This window comes from Felis catus, chromosome B1 (assembly GCF_018350175.1).
Source record: "Felis catus isolate Fca126 chromosome B1, F.catus_Fca126_mat1.0, whole genome shotgun sequence".
Taxonomy (NCBI): Eukaryota; Metazoa; Chordata; class Mammalia; order Carnivora; family Felidae; genus Felis; species Felis catus.
Genome location: NC_058371.1, coordinates 131,768,078 through 131,784,937, shown reverse-complemented (window position 1 = coordinate 131,784,937; position 16,860 = coordinate 131,768,078). Strand labels below are relative to the sequence as shown.

The 16,860-nt window shown below is 36.2% G+C and overlaps 1 protein-coding gene across 7 annotated transcripts in view; it reads right to left on the bottom strand.

The window, feature by feature from the left end:
* The window catches only part of FAM13A (family with sequence similarity 13 member A), a 347,254-nt gene that overhangs the window by 201,427 nt on the left and 128,967 nt on the right, over window positions 1-16,860 (bottom strand). For 5 of the 7 annotated variants that reach the window (XM_045056104.1, XM_045056103.1, XM_045056102.1 and 2 more), the window contains exon 6: window positions 9,848-9,871. The exons of the other annotated variants lie outside the window; for them this stretch is intronic. In XM_045056104.1, coding sequence (XP_044912039.1) covers window positions 9,848-9,871 — 24 coding nt within the window. The remainder of the gene's footprint in view (window positions 1-9,847; window positions 9,872-16,860) is intronic. 7 annotated transcript variants of the gene reach the window in all.

The following is a 16,860-nucleotide window of genomic DNA, read 5'->3' as shown; positions in this document are numbered from 1 at the left end:
ATAATGTGCTCTGGGTTCATCCATGTTACCACAAATGTGAGGATTTCGTTCTTTTTTAATGACTGAAGAATATTCCATTGTAGATACATGCAACATATTTTATTTATCCATTCATCTATCAATGGACTTTTAAATTATTTCCACACCTTGGCTATTGTAAATAACACTACAATGAACATTGGAGTGCAGGTATCCCTTTGAGACACTAATTTCATTTCCCTGGATATGTACCCAGAAGTGGGATTGCTGGGTCATATGGTAGTTCTATTTTTATTTTTTGAAGAACCTGCACATTGTTTTCCAAAATGGCTAAACGAATTTACATTTCCATCAATGTAGTACAAGGGTTCCCTTTTTTTTCACATTCTCACCTATACTTTTTATCTTATCTTTTTGATAATAGCCATTCTAACAGATGTGAAATAATATCTTGCCGTGGTTTTGCATTTCCTTGATGATTACTGATGCTGAGCAGCTTTTCATGTATCTATTAGCTATTTGTAGGTTTTCTTTGGAAAAATGTCTATTTGGGTCCTTTGCCTTTTTTTTTTTTTTTTTTTGCTATTGAGTTACATGAGTTTTTTTGTATTAACCTCTTATTGAGTATATGGTTTGCAAATATTCTCTCCCACTTTGTAGGCTGCCTGTTCATTTTGTTGATGGTTACCTTTGTTGTGCAGAACACTACAAAGTTTGTGTTTTAGTTTGATGTAGTCTCACTCATTTTTGCTTTTGTTATCTGTGCTTTTGGTGTCAGATTAAAAAAAAATCATTGCCAAGTCCAATGTCAAGAAGATTTTCCCTTATGTCTTCTTCAACAAATTTTATAGTTTCAGGTCTTATGTTTAAGCCCTTAATCCATTTTGAGTTATTTTTTTTTTTAATGTATGATGTAAGATAAACGTCCAATTTCATTCTTAGGCATGTAGATATCCAGTTTTCCTAGCATCATTTATTGAGGAGACTATCCTTTTTCCATCAGGTGTTCTTGGTACCGTTGGAGAAGATCAGTTGACTGTAGAGGCATGGATTTCTATTTAGACTCTGGATTTTGTTCCATGGTCTATATGTTTACTCTTATGTCAGTATCATACATTTGATTACTATAGTGTGATGTTACTAGCTTTGCTCTTCTCATTCAAGATTGCTTTGGTCGTTTGGGGATTTTCATGGTTCTGTATAAAATTTAGGACTATTTTTTTCCCTCTATTTCTATAAATATCATTAGGATTTTGACAGGGACTGTGATGAATCTGTGGATCACTTTGGGCAGTACATTTTAACAATATTAATTTTTCTAATCCATGAACGTGGAATGTGTTTGCATTTATGTTTATTTAAAAAATTTTTTTTTATGTTTATTTATTTATTTTTGAGAGAGAGAGAGAGAGAGACAGAGAGAGACAAAGACAGAGCGTGAGCAGGGGAGGGGCAGAGAGAGAGGGAGACACAGAATCCGAAGCAGGTTCCAGGCTCTGAGCTGTCCGCACAGGGCCTGATGCAGGGTTTGAACTCGTGAACTGCGAGATCATGACCTGAGCTGAAGTCGGATGCTTAACTGACAGAGCCACCCAGGCGCCCCTATTTATGTTGTCTTTAATTTACTTCATCATTGTTTCACAATTCTTAGTGTATGAGTCTTTCACCCCTTTGGTTAAATTTATTCCTCAGTATTTTATTGTTTTTGTTGCTAACGTGAATGGGATGTTTTCCTGATTTCCTTTTCAGATACCTTGTTGTTTGTGTACCGAAACATGACTTTTTTATGTTGATTTTGTTCCTTGCAACTTTCCTGAATTCATTTATTAGTTCTAACAGGTTTTGAGGGGCATGGTTTTTCGGGCTTTCTATATGTAAGACCATGCCATATGCAAACAGAGACCATTTCACTTCTTTTCAGATTTGATTCAATTTATCTATCTATCTATCTATCTATCTGGTTTAATTGTTCTGGCTAGGACTTCTGGTACTATGTTGAATTGAAGTGGGAAGAATGTCCATTCTTGCACCTGATTTTGGAAGGAAATCTTTAAGTATTTCCCCATTATGACACTACCTATGGGTTTGTCAGATATGGCCTTCATTATGTTGAAATAAGTTTCCTCTATACCTACTTTTAAAAGGGATTTCACTATGAGTATTTTAAGTGTTTGTTTCTGTTTTAAGTTTTTTAAGTGTTTAATCACATGTTTTTCCTTTAATTTTGTTAATGTGATATATCACATTGATTTGTTTACATTGAAATATTCCCGTATTCCAGGAATAAATCTCACTTGTTCATGTTGAATGATCCTTTGATGTGCTGTTGAATTTGGTTTGCTAGTATTCTGCTGAGGACTTTTGCAACTATGTTCCTCACTGATACTGAGCTGTAGTTTTCTTTTCTTGCAGTGATGTTGTCTGGTGTAGTAGCAGGGTAATGCTGGCCTCATCACATGAGTTTGAAAGCATACCCTCTTCTGCTTATTGAAGAGTTTAAGAAGGATTAGTTTTTTGTTTTGTTTTTTTCTGCATCTACTTTGACAATGAAGCCCATTCTCAGCAAACTACCAACATTTCAGAAAATACTGACATCACTCTGAAGTGTTACCTGAAGCATTGTTTTTGTGAAGATCCCCAGAGGAACCATGCAGGTGGACTTCAACCACATCAGTGTAGGACTCAGTCTTTTTGAAAAGAAAAAGAAGGGGTTCCAGTTTGACAAATGGTGGGAAAATAGAAAGGAACTAGCCACTATTTGTACTACCTGTAGCAATGTACAGAACATGATCAGGGTGGTACACTGGACTTCAATTCTAATATGAGGTCTGTGTATGCTCACTTTCCCATCAATGTCATTATTCAGGACAATGGTTCTCTTGCTGAATTCCAAAGTTTTATGGTCAAAAAATACATTCACAGGGTTTGGATGAGGCCTGCCATGGCTTGTTTAGTATCTGAAGCCCAGAATGATGAGTTAATTCCTAAAGGAAACAACACTGAACTTGTATCAAATTTTTTCAGTAAGCCACAACAGCTAAAAACAAGGATATCATAAAATTTTTGGATGGGATCTGTTTCTGAAAAAGGAACAGTTCAGCAAGCTGACCAGATCTAGGCTGTCCAGCTATAGAAACAGCAAGATGTCAGATGATACCTCTGACTTATTTGTGATGTTTTAAAGATGCAATAAAAGTTGTGTATTTTTTAAAAAAAGAAGGCAGATTAGTATTAATTCTTCTTTGAAAGAAATCTGGTATTGAGGTTTTCGTTGTTGTTGGAAGTTATTTGATTACTGATCCAATCTCCACTTTTGTTTGTTCAGGTTTTCTATTTCTTAATTCAGTTTTGATAGGCTGCATGTTCCTAGGAATTTATTCTTTTCTTCTAGGGTATCCAATTTGTTCGCATATAGTTGGTCATAGTAGTCCCTTAGGATCCTTTTCATTTTTGAGGTAGCTATTGTAATGTCTCCTCTTTCCTTCTAATTTTGAGTCTTCTTTCTTCTTAGTAAGTCTAGTTAAGGGCTTATTAATTTTTTAAATCTCTTCACACAAAACTCAGTTTTTTTAAAAAAAAGTATTTTAACGTTCATTTATTTTTGAGAGACAGAGATACAGCACGTGTTGGGGAGGGGCAGAGAGAGAAAGGGAGACACAAATCCGAAGCAGGCTCCAGGCTCTGAGCTGTCAGCACAGAGCCTGATGTGGGGCTTGAACCCACGACTGCAAGATCATAACCTGAGCCGAAGTTGGACGCTTAACCGACTGAGCCACCCAGGTGTCCCACAAAACTTAGTTTTATTGATTTTTCTATCATTTTCTGTTATTTCTGCTCTAATCTTTATTATTTCTTTTCTTCTGCTAATTTTGGGTTTACTGTGTTCTTTTCCCAGTTCCTTGAGTTATAAAGTTAGGATGTTTGAGAAATTTGTTTTTTATGTCAGCATTTATCAAAATAAACTTCCCTCCTAGCATCTTAAATGTTCCTCCTTCCTTTTTGTAGCATCATATAAGTTTTGGTGTGTTGTGTTTTTGTTTTGTCTTAAGATGCTTTTTAAATTCCCTTCTGATATCCTTTGTGACCCAGTGTTTTTTAATAGTGTACTGTTTTGTTTTCAACTATTTGTGAATATTCCCATTTTCCTACTGTTATTGATTTCTAATTTCATTCAACTGAAGTTGAAAAAGATACCCAGGATGATTTCAATCTTCTTAAATTTGTTAACTTTTGTATTGTCATCTAAGATGTGATCTACCCAGGAGAATGTTCTGTGTGCACTTGAGAAGAATGTATATTCTTCTGTTGTTGGGTAGAAACTCCTGAACATGTCTGTAAGGTCTATTTGGTCTATAGCATTCTTCAAGTCAACTGTTCATTAATTCTTGTCTAGTATTGTTATTGAACGTGGGGTTGAAGTCTTCCCAGTACTATTGTATTGCTGTCAATTTCTCTCCAGATCTGTAAGTATTTGCTTGATGTATTTAGGTCCTCAAATGTTGGGTACACTTATATTTATAATTGTTAAATCTTCCCACCGAACTGACCATTTTATCATTATGATATGACCTTCTTTGCCATAGAGACTTTTTGACTTAAAGTTTATTTTTTTCCTGATATAAGTATAGCCACCTGGTTTCTTTTGGATACAATTTTCAGGGAATACTTTTTTTCCAGTCTTACATTTTCAACCTCTGTGTGCCCTTAAATCTAAAGTGAGACTTGGGGCACCTGGGTGGCTCAGTTGGTTGAGCATCTGACTCCTGACTTCAGCTCAGGTCATGATCTCTCACCGTTCATGAGTTCAATCCCAGCATCGGGCTCTGTGCTGACAGTGCAGAGCCTGCTTGGGATTCTCTCTCTCCTTTCTCTCCCCCTCCTTCACTCGTTCACATGCATGCTTGCTCTCTAAAAATAAATAAACTTAAAAAAAAAATAAAGTGAGACTCTTATGGAGAGCATATTGCTGGATATTGGTTTTTTTTTTTCAAGTTTTTATTTGAATTCCAGTTAGTTAACATATAGTGTAATATTAGTTTCAGGTATAGAATTTACATCACTTACATACAACATCCAGTGCTCATCACAAGTGCCCTCCTTAATACCCATCATCCATTTAACCCATCCCCTCACCCACCTCCCCTTCAGCAACCCTGTTTGTTCTCTATAGTTAAGAGTCTGTTTATGATTTGCCTCTCCTTTTCCCCCCCCACTATGTTCATGTTTTGTTGCATAAATTCCACACGAGTGAAATTGTATGGTATTTGTCATTTACTGACTTATTTCACCTAGCATAATACTCTCTAGTTCCACCCATGTCATTGCAAATGACAAGATTTCATTTTTTATGGCTGAATAATATTCCATTGCATATATATACACCACATCTTCTTTATTGACTGATAAATGGATGTTGGTTTTTAAAAATCCATTCAGCCACGCTATTCCTTCTGGAGAGTTTAACCCATTTATATTTAAAGTAATTATTGATAGGTGAGGACTTATTGTGATTTTGCTCATTGTTTTGTTTTGCATTTGTTTTGTTCTGTTTTTCCACTCTTTCATTTGTTATTTAATTTTTTTGAAGTGGTTTGCTTTGGTTCTTTTCTCATCTTCTGTGTAACTATTATAAGGTTACATTTTTTCATTGTGGTTATCTTGAGGTTGCCTAAAATATTTTTGCAGCTATAATAATCTATTTTATATTGATAACCATTTAACGTTAGTCACATAATTCCACACTTTTACCATCCTGACATACTTTGCATTCTTGTGGTCAGAATTTGCTTCTTTTTAAATTGTGTGTCCATTAATAAATTTTTATTTTTTAACTTTTAGGATTAAAAGTAATTTACACATCACTATTATAATGTAACATTATTCTGCATTTGTCTATATTTTTACTTTTAGGGGCACCTGGGTGGCTCAGTCAGTTAAACATCGACTTCAGCTCAAGTCATGATCTTACGGTTTGTGAGTTCGAGCCCCGTGTCGGGCTCTGTGCTGACAGCTGGGAGCCTGGAGCCTGCTTCAGATTCTGTTTCTCTCTGTCTCTCTCTGTCTCTCTCTCTCTCCCCCTCCCCTGCTCGTGCTGTCTCTCCTTCCTCTCTCTCAAAAATAAACATTAAAAAATGTTTCATATTTTTACTTTTACAGTGAGATTTATGCTTCTGCCTGTTGTACACCATACTTTTATTTCATTTTGAAGATCTCTTTTTAGCATTTCTTTCAATGTAGGTCTGGTGGTGACAAACTTCCTCAGTTTTTGTTTACCTGGCTCAGTTTTTGTTTTGTTCCCTTGGTTTGTTATTTATTCTTAAGGGATAATTTTTCCAGCTATAGTATTTTTTTGTTTTTTTTTCTTTTAGTGCTTTGAATATGTCAGTCTATCCTTTCCTTGCCTGTAAGGTTTATTCTGAGAAATCCACTAGTAACCTTATATGGGGGTGGAGGGCTATATGTGATGAGTCGTTTTTCTCTACTTTCAATTTTTTTGTCCTTTATTTTTGACAGTTTGATTACAATGTGTCTCAGTATAGGTTTCTTTGGGTTGATCCCATTTGAAGTCCTTTGAACTTCATAAATCTGAATGCCCATTTCTCTCCTCAAATTTAGAAACTTTCCAGCCTTTTTTTAAAAAATAGGCTTTCTACCCCCTTTTTTTTCACTCTTCTCTGGGACTTCTGTAATACGCATATTGATTTACTTAATGTCTCATAAATCCTGTAGGCTCTCTGCATTCTTTTTCATTCTTTTTAATCTTGTGACTGGCTAATTTCAGATGACCTATATTTGAGTGTGCTGATTCTTTCTTCTGCTGGACTGAGTCTGCTGCTGAAGCTCCCTACTGCATTTTTTTTTCATTTCACTCATTGTATTCTTTTGCTCCAGAATTTGAGTGGTAATTTTTATGATTTCTCTTTGTTGAACTTAATTTGTTCGTGTATTGTTTTCTCGATTTCACTGAGTTATTTATCTGCATTCTCTTGTAGTTTGCTGAGCTTCTTTAAAACAATTATTTTGAATTGTCAGGCATTTCACAGATCTCCATTTCGTTGGGGGTCAGCTCCTGGGAATTTTCTGTGTTCCTTTGCTGCTGTCATGTTTCCTTGATTTTCCATGTTGTTTATTATCATATGTTGGTGTCTGCACTCAGCTGTTGTAAGCAACAGCAGAGACTATAGGGGTCCTCAAGACTGTGGTTGTTCATAGTGACAGTGAGGGCTGCTGGGGTCCTTTTGTTCTTTTTTACATCCACAGAGGGAAATCAAAGCCAAGAGGATCCTTGTTGGTAAAAAATGTGCTTTGGCCTGTAGAATAATCTGATGCAGGTAAAATGCTTTTGTCTACACTTATCTATGTGGCCATTCTTGGTTTTTGAGTTCCATTTAGTTGCTAGGTCTTCTTCATTGTACTCTGAAGCTTTCCCAGAGCTACTTTCACCCATTAGTGGTTGTCAGGTCATTGTTTTTGTGGGTGAACCAGGGCTGGGCCTCCTATACTGCCTTCTTGCTTATGTGCTCAGCTTTGCTTTCTGTTCTGTGAAATACCCCATGTACTTCCAAAGAAGTACTTTACTTTTCCTTTGTTTTTTAGTCTTATTTTAGCCACATTTCCTTTTTTATTGTTTTCAACCAAAGTACTTTAAGTTATGCAAGTATTTACTACGGTGTCACTTATAGTGTTGTCATTCAGTAGAAAAATGTGTAATAAAATCTTGCAATAATGATGATGATAATCAAAATAGAATACTGGTTATCACTTACATAGTACTTACTATAGGCATGGCATTTTTCTAAGTGATTATATATTTATTTATTTTATCTTCACAATAACCTCTCATAACCCCATGAGATAAATACTTTTGCTATCTAAATTAAAAAATATATACTTATTTTTACAGAGAGAAAGAGCACATGCATGAGTTGGGGAGGAGCAGAGAGAGAATCCCAAGCAGAATCCGTGCTGTCAGCACAGAGTCTGATGTGGGGCTTGATCTCACAAACCTTGAGATCATGACCTGGGCCAAAATCGAGTCAGATGCCTAACCAACTGATCCACCTCAGTGCCCCTATCTAAATTCCTTATAATATAGAAATTGACATATTGAATGTAAAAGTAGCTTGTCCATAGTCACACACCTAATAAGTGGCAGAGCTGGAATTTGAAACTAAGCAGTCTGTCTCCAAAAGCCTGGTATTAACTGTATAAAAGAATTCTGGAAGAATCCTTCCTATTGATTGGATAAGGAAATGTTGAAAGTTAGGTATTCCTGAAAGTAAATTACAACAGGACGATTTAAAAATGATACATAGAGACCCCTGGGTAGCTCAGTTGGCTGAGCATCTTCTTTTTTTTAATGTTTATTTTTTTTTGAGAGAAAGAGAGCATGGGAGCAGGAAAGGGGCAGAGAGAGAGGGAGACACAGAATCCGAAGCAGGCTCCAGGCTCTGAGCTGTCAGCACAGAGCCCGATGTGGGGGCCAAACTCATGAACCGTGAGATCATGACCTGAGCCCAAGTCGGCCACTCAACCTACTGAGCCACCCAGGCACCCAATGATCATCTGACTCTTGATTTCAGCCAGGTCATGATCCCAGGGTCATGGGATCAAGCCCCATGTCAGGCCTGCTTCTCTTTCTTTCTCTGCCCCTCCCCACCATCTGGATGTATGTCCACTTTCTCTCAAAAAAAAAAAAAAAGAAAAATTAAATTTTTAAAAATGATACATATAAATAATACTTTTTTTTACTTTAAAACACTGAAATGTTCATTTATTTTCCAGTCTTTTGATGTGGGCATATTTTTGGGAATAGTCCAAGAGCTTGGAATTCCATACCTTTTTCCTTGTATAAACCACAATCATCATGTATCACCTATACAAAGTAAAAATGTAAACCTCTTAATCTTTATCAAGTCTTTCCAATGTATTCAACTTTCCTTTTGTAACAGATATAATTCTTTGTGTACACCATACCATCTCCTCATTTCCTCTGTGTCCTCTCCTTAGGCACAAGGAAGACTACATTTCTAGTCTCTCTTACAGGTTGGGAGCAATATGACTGAATCTGCTCAATCGAATTTAAGAAGTGTTTTAAACCACTTCCAGGTGTAGTCAGAAACCTATCCCATATTCTAAACCTCTTCTTTTCCTGCTGAAGCAATTTTGGAGGAGGGTTTAGAAAAAATGGAGGAGGGTTGCTCAACTCACTGCACTATGAAGTGACTGAGAAATAACCTTGAATTGTATTAATCCACTAAGATTTCAGAATCTCTTACAGAAGCTTGTATTAATTACTCTGAAACCATTTTCCTACAAATAGTTATAATGGCATTAACATTGCATTTGTTTAATTAAATTATACAGGTACCATAAACAATACACTGGCATGAATAGTTTTGGGAAAAGACAAAACTTTTGATTAGCATAAAGTAAAACCAGTAGTGAACAAGTATATGAGAGAATAGCTTATTAGCCACCAGCCTTCAGCATTGCCATGGACAGCAGTCAGTAGGCTTTAAAAGCAAATGCAGAGAATTGATTAAACTGGCAAATCAGTTGGATAGAGTTCTGTTAAGCAAACTGTTATTGTGTACTCTAGAAATGTGAACCAGTACTAATTCCAATTCTAATTGCATGACTTTCCCAGTATAAATTTGAGTTAGCTTTTATTTAGGTGTACATGGTGCAATTCAATAGATGTTTTTGAGTAAATATAAGAAACTAGAGTAAGTGCTTTGGGAGACACAAGAATGTATGAGTTACTCTACAATTTTTAGAGAAAAAAATGAAGGATAAGTAAATAGGAGATCTTGTTCTAACCCTTGAAAAACATATAATGCAATACAAGAGGAGGAAAGCAACTCACCCAATGCAAAATGCAAGACTTGTCCTAAAAGAAGGAGAAAGAAAGTGCCTTTAGACAATAGAGGAGATGGAGATTAACTGCACCTGGAGATGAGAGAGGGTTTCATTGAATGAGTAGAATTTGAGACGTCTTAGGTTGGACTCCCACCTACCCAATTGAGAGTAGGCACTACAACAAGGATTGAGGGCAAGTAGTTCATTTGAGTGGTTCAGCAGGGAAATGGGTGACAACAGATGGAAGAAAAGAGCTAATAAAGGTGTCATTACCAAGCTAGTAGAGCTTCTGCAGTAGTTCTGAGACTCCAACTCGGAAAGCTCTGGGAAACACTTTAAAACACACACAACAGAATGATTCCAACCAAGGAGTAAAAGGAGCTGGGAATATAAACCTCCTGTTCCTCAGTCATTAGTTAAGGGCTGCTCCTGGAGGTATATTCCTTTCTAGGCACTTGTGAGTCACAGAAATATAATTTCTATCTTCAACTGAAGAAAAGAACAGAAATTTAGCACTAAAGCAAATTCAAGTAATCTTTTGAAAATCTGCAAATATGCAAGTGAATTTCCACTTACTGAGGTTCTCTACTTGCCAAATACACACAATATAATGATTTAAAATAGGCAACTTCTGAGATGTCAGATCCAAAATATTGTCATCTCACCGTAAGTCATTTAAAGGTTCTAGGGCACAATGTTTTCATAAGCAAAGCACTTTAGTCTGTCTTCTGTTAAATATTTTTCATAATAGGAAAGAAGGAATTTAACACCTGGCAGATATATCTCATCTATTCCAATGATTCCTGAGCAGATATAACTTTCTAGTGTTTATATGTGAACACTCTACAAAATGTCTGGGGAAAAGAAATTAACAGCAATATGAATTATAAACACATGACTATGATCTAAAAGAGTCGCAGAACTACCCCAAACTAAACAGTAACTTGTAACTCTACTTTTATTACTTAATAACTTTTAATACTACTTTTATTACTTAATGCTTTACATTCATTGATAATCTAATCAGTTGCAGCTACTGGAAAGTGACAATTTGAATCATGCAAACAACATTCTATTATGTAATTTTATCTTTGTTTCTTAAACATCATTTACTATATTTTTTAGCCTTCAAATTCAGAACCAATATAAAAGGTACAGCTCACTGTCCAAAGAAAGGTCTTATCTGAATAAACCAGCAAATAAACTTTAACTTATTGCTACCTCTGAGTTCCTAGGTGTTCAAAATGATAACATTTTGCTGAGTACTAGTCACTTTCACTATGTAAGTTCACCCACACATAAAGGTAACAGCCAAATTACAAAGCATTAGACAGCATAAACACCAAAACATTTTTTATTTCCTATTATGACTCCACTGCTTCCCAGTTTGGAGTATTCTTGAGGGGCTATAGAAGAGGTTAGGAGTAGTGAATGCATAAAGGACTAGAATCAGAACAGAAATCTTTCCTGACACCAAATTACTACAACACATACTGAATGAATAAATGTGTAAATATTCATGGCATTGATATTCCAACTTAAACTAAGATTTTGGTTATTTCCATATTTGGCCTGTAATGAGTACTTTGAGTTTAAAACTCAACTCTGTCATTTACTACTCTTGATCCTGAATCATCTACTCTTTAGACTTCCTCACATTCAAAGCAGAATTAAGTTCATTTACTTCATGGGGCTACCTTGAGAAGTACATGAGATAATATGTATAGAAAATTTTGTATAATATCTGACATAAATCTCTCCCTTTTGTCCCTCTGTTCCTGCACCGATTCTATGAGTTTGTTATAGACTAGAAGTTCCTTTAGGGACAGGGGCAGGTCTTGCTTATTTTCTGAGGAGGCTAACACTTAGAGTTTTGCACAGAGTAGGTAGGCATTTACTAAGAAAAGAAGTGAACATTTGAAGTTAATTTGCTTAAACTGTAGCCCTAAATGAAAAATAAAGACACATGCAATTTTTTGAGCATGAAAAAGACGTGGGAAATAATTTCAGAAGTTTATGTAATCTATCAATTTATGTGACTTTTACTCTACAGGAACAAGACTGAACTTTGTAATCAAACTTGTCATACCACATTATTGATAAGTGAGTACTTCCCTCAAACTAATCACTATGAAAGGTTATTCTAATATTTTTCTTTTGCTTAAAAACATGTTTTTAGCTGTTTTGAGAGTTTGCTTATGAGTCACACAGGAAAATCAGCATAATTATTTGATAGCCAGATTTCAATTTTAAACACAAAAATTAATATTTAATCATAACTCCCCAACTTAGTGACCTGCTATGGTTCAAAAGGACTACTGATTATTTCCCGTTATCAAATGAAGCATTAAAGTACAAAGATTTCCCAGTCCAATGATGACAATGCCCAATACAACGCATGAATGACATATGTTCTGAAGTCAGTTTCAAAAGAAATTCCCCAAGGTATAATGAGCAATAGTGACACTGCCTAATAAAGACAGTCTCAGAAGATGTTTATGTGGAATACAGTGATACTCATCCAGAACCTCTAGATGGATATTTAACAACATATTAATCACATTATTTTGTGTATTATATATGAGGCCCATTAGCCCTATTAAACACATACAAATGTAATTTATTCACAAAGCATGCAAATAATATGTATATACTAGGCAGACCAGGCTCGCCTCCTTCCCAACTACATCAGTATCTGCCATCCTCTTGGGTAAATTCAGGGCCAATAAGAACAAACTATCAGTTTGTTTATTCATCATCTTTAACGATCTCCTTTCCAATGACTTTCTCTTCTCCACTTCAGTCACTCATTCTCATGAATACAACCTAAATCTTGTCGCCACTCCAGACTGCTCCACCTCTAAAATTACTGATATAAACATCTATTCTCTGTTCACAGCTTACCACTCTTCTAGCCTACTTGCTCCCATCTCAAATATTCTCTGGCCTAACTAAGGTCTCAAGTACCTCCTGTTGTGTTGTCCTTTCATATCCTAACTCACCTGTCAGCCCTTCTCACCACTTTCACTATCATTACCCTGGCCCAAGCCACCAGCATTTGTTAATCAGGCTATTGTGATAAACTCCCAATGGGTCTCTCTTCTTCTGTTTATTCCTTTCAATAGTCTGTTCTCTGCCTAGTAGTTCCAGTAATCCTTTTAATATACAAGTCATGTCAGGGCACTCTTTTGTTCACCACTGTCTAATAAAATACTGTCCGGGTAAAAGTCAAAGTCCTTACCATGACCTTTAAGAGCATCCATGATCCGGTCTCCTGATGCCTCTTTGACCTCATTTCTTTAACTTTCTCCCTAGCTCAGTGTCATTCAACCATACTAGCCTTCTCAATTCTGCTTTAACAGACAAAATAGGTATACTCCCACCTCAAGGCTCTGTACTCCTCTTCTTCCTGTATGGAAAGCTGTTCTCTCAAGTGTCTTCATGGCTTGCTCCTTCCTGCAAGTTTCTGTTCAAATGTCCCAATGTCAATGAAGCATTTTGACCACCCTATTTAAGTGAGCAAATGCCATTCCTCTACTTTACCAGTATTAGTTCTCCCTCTCCTTGCTTTTGTCCCACAGAATCTATCACCATCTGACATACTAATTTCTTATTTATTTCCTTATTTATTGTATTTTCATTAGAATATGAGCTTCATAAATGCAGAGACTTGTCTGTTGCTTACTACTGCCTAGAATAATGCTTTGCACATAGCAGGCACTCAGTAATTATTTAGATTTAATAAATTCAGCTTAGATTACATGGTGCATTACCTAAACCATATTTAAGCCACCAAATTTTGTGTATGTAAATATGTGGGTGATTAAGATAAGTCTTGAATATGAGGGAAAAACTTCTAAGTCTTGGATTTAGATCCTCATATGAAGACAGACTACAGAATTACTCTGAAGGTAAAGATATTAAACTACAGCTGTTAGAGGTCTACTTGAAAGATAAGTTTCTCCTAACCTAGTTATTTAGAAATGCAGATTTGATCTTCCAGTTTGGCAAAATAAAGGCATTTCTATTATGCTCCTTCCTTGAAACCTACCAAAACCAAAAACAGTGAAAAAGAGAAAAGAAAGCTGCACCTTAAGAAAGAAATGGCCATAACTATAAAGAACTAACTGTGAACATGACTTGCCAAATTCAGCAAAATGTGGATGAAAATGCCAAGAGCCAACATGTATATTCTGAGACCTCCAACAGACAACAGTTTTCTCCAAATGTCACAGTCCTAAGAGGTCTATCCAAAATTCCTTTGATTGAAGTAGCTAGATTGGACATGCCCATACCATTGCAGAATCTGGAAAAACCTTATAGGGACCTTAGTTCACTCCCAGAATATGAGAGAGAGAGAGAGAGAGAGAGAGAGAGAGAGAGAGAGAGAGAGAGAGAGGGAGGGAGGGAGGGAGGGAGGGAGGGAGGGAGAAGAACTGTCCTATAGATAAACTTTTTTCCTCATTTTGCCTTGGCTCTGGAGAGGCTTGTCTACAAGTGTGGTTGATGGATGTGTTGTACAAGCCATGATCAATTTTGTGGCACTGACCATAGTCAGTTGAGTAGAAATACATATTAAGCTACTCCCCTGAGAGCTTCTTACAAACAGGCTGTGCTGAAGAATGACTCCAACTTCCTGCTTGCACCAAAGAGATAAAGGAAAAATCTAAAGTGCAACTTAAAATAAGTCCATCTTGTTCTTAAAACCTCTCATTATTCTCCCATTCCTGTGAGTGTTAACTCCACAGTTAAACTGCATACTAGTTCACTCGACTATGTAGCTCTTGTGCTACTTCCTATGGCCTGGCCAGAAACGTCTGCTCACCATTACACAAAGAATACATGACTTAAAGCATATCCTTCTGCCTGGAAGATTCTCTGCTTGCTTCCCTGTTCACGTTCTCTTCCCAGCAACTAATGGAAATCCCATTTTTCACAGAGCCACTTCAAAACTCTACTCTTCCATAAACTACTACTTTTAAAAAATAATTCATTTTCAGGGCACCTGGGTGGCTCAGACAGTGGAGCATCTGACTCTGGGTTTTGGCTCAAGTCTTGATCTCATGGTTTATGAATGCAGGCCCCACACTGGGTTCTATGCTGATGGTGCAGAGCCTGCTTGGGATTCTCTCTCTCTCTCTCTCTCTCTCTCTCTCTCTCTCTCTCTCTCTCTCAAAAATAAACATTAAAAAAATTCATTTTCAAAAAACATGCCTGACTACACATATTAAATACCAAAATCACTTTTCTGTCCATTGAAGGGACAATCATATTCAATTCTTGCTTTTCCAGATACAAGAGGATACTTAATATTACCATAATTAAACAAAAAAAAACCCTAAAATAGTGAATAGCAAGAAATGTCTAGAGGCAGTAATTCTTTTGTCATGAGTAACACATCTGATTGTCAACTTTATTATTTTTTTTTGCTTTTGACTCTGTTTTCCTTCCATTATCAAGCTTGATTCTCTTTAGGGTAAAGAGAAGTAAGGAAATATAAAGGTGATGTAAACCTAACAATTTATTTTCAAGCTAAAAGTTATTGAAAACGTGCTATTTTTATTTCATTTAATCCTAAGAAAAAACAGTCAAAATTAGTGACTGTTGTCCTATTTTATAGATGAGGAAACTAAGGTTGAAGGAAAGACTGAATAATTTGCCCAAAGTCACACAAACTGGAAATTCTAACCCATTCTGTCTTATTCTAGACTGGAGTTTTAAACTCTGTGCCCTAAGCTTATTGATAAATCTATCTACTGAAGTATCCTTGACTGGATCATTTCAAAGTAAGCCAAGGTCTTCAGCAATTACACTCCTTAAACTATAGTATCACTTGACCCCTCCCCTTCAACTTAATACTTTGCATTTCTATCCTATTTAACTGGTTTTGAAAATACTTTCCTAAGCATTAATGGTTTGAATCTCACAATAGAATCTATAGATTTTTTTTTTTTGCCATTTAAGATGGCAGAGATACTATAAATTACCCAGTCATATTGCTGAGTAGCCAGGTTATAAATACATACCCTCTTATTCTAATATCAGAGTGCTCTTTCCAGAACTGTTAAAAACTTTTAAGAGTATCTAGAGTACCTTTTCTCAAGATATGACAGTCATGAAGTACTCAGTGAACTATCATGTTTTCAATTTTATTCAATTATTTTGAAAATAACTTAATATTACTTTCATATTATGTACAAATTGTGACCAGAGACATTATTTTCAGTAAAATGAATAGAGTCAATCTACTGAATTCAAGGAATTTTCAATGCCAGGCATTAAGCTCAATAGCTTGAAAACATGAGACCTGAAATGACACTGTTTCTACAATCACGTCAAAGACTTCTTAGTATATCAAATGTATGGGAAGGAGTGGTGGGAAAGAAGTGTGAATAAGCAGGGTGGGCTCAAATCATGAAAACTCCTGTTTGTTTTGCAAAGACTTAGATTTTATACTATAGGGATGGGTAAAGAAAACCCACTGAAGAATTCTGATACGGGATTGACCATGTTTGTATCTGCATGATAAAAAAGTAGCTCAGGCAGAAGAGGGACGATGGGGTCACAGGACAGACTAGACTCAGGGAAAACAAGAAAACTGTTGTAACAGTCTCCCAAGGATCACTCAGACTGCAAATCTGGCTGATTATTAAAATTGCCAACGAAGCCTTTTAGAATGCAGGTTTTGAGGCCCCAGTATGAGTTTCTGACTCTAGGTTTGGGTAGCCAGGTGATTGTGATAATGAGCCAAGTGTAGAATACCATTGCCTGGATGAGAGGCTATGAGGAAGTAGTAGTGAGCAGGGAGATACTGAAGAATTAACAGGTTTTAGTGATTGCTGGACATCAACCTGGAGCAGTTGTGTGGGTGGACGAAACCATTCATTAAGACAAGTGGAGCATTAGATCTTCAAGGACAAGAAAAGATGATCAGACAATCCACGGGACATGCAAGTGACCACTAGGCCCTAGTGACCACTAGGCAGTTAGATATTTATGTATGGTTTGCCAAGCACAGCT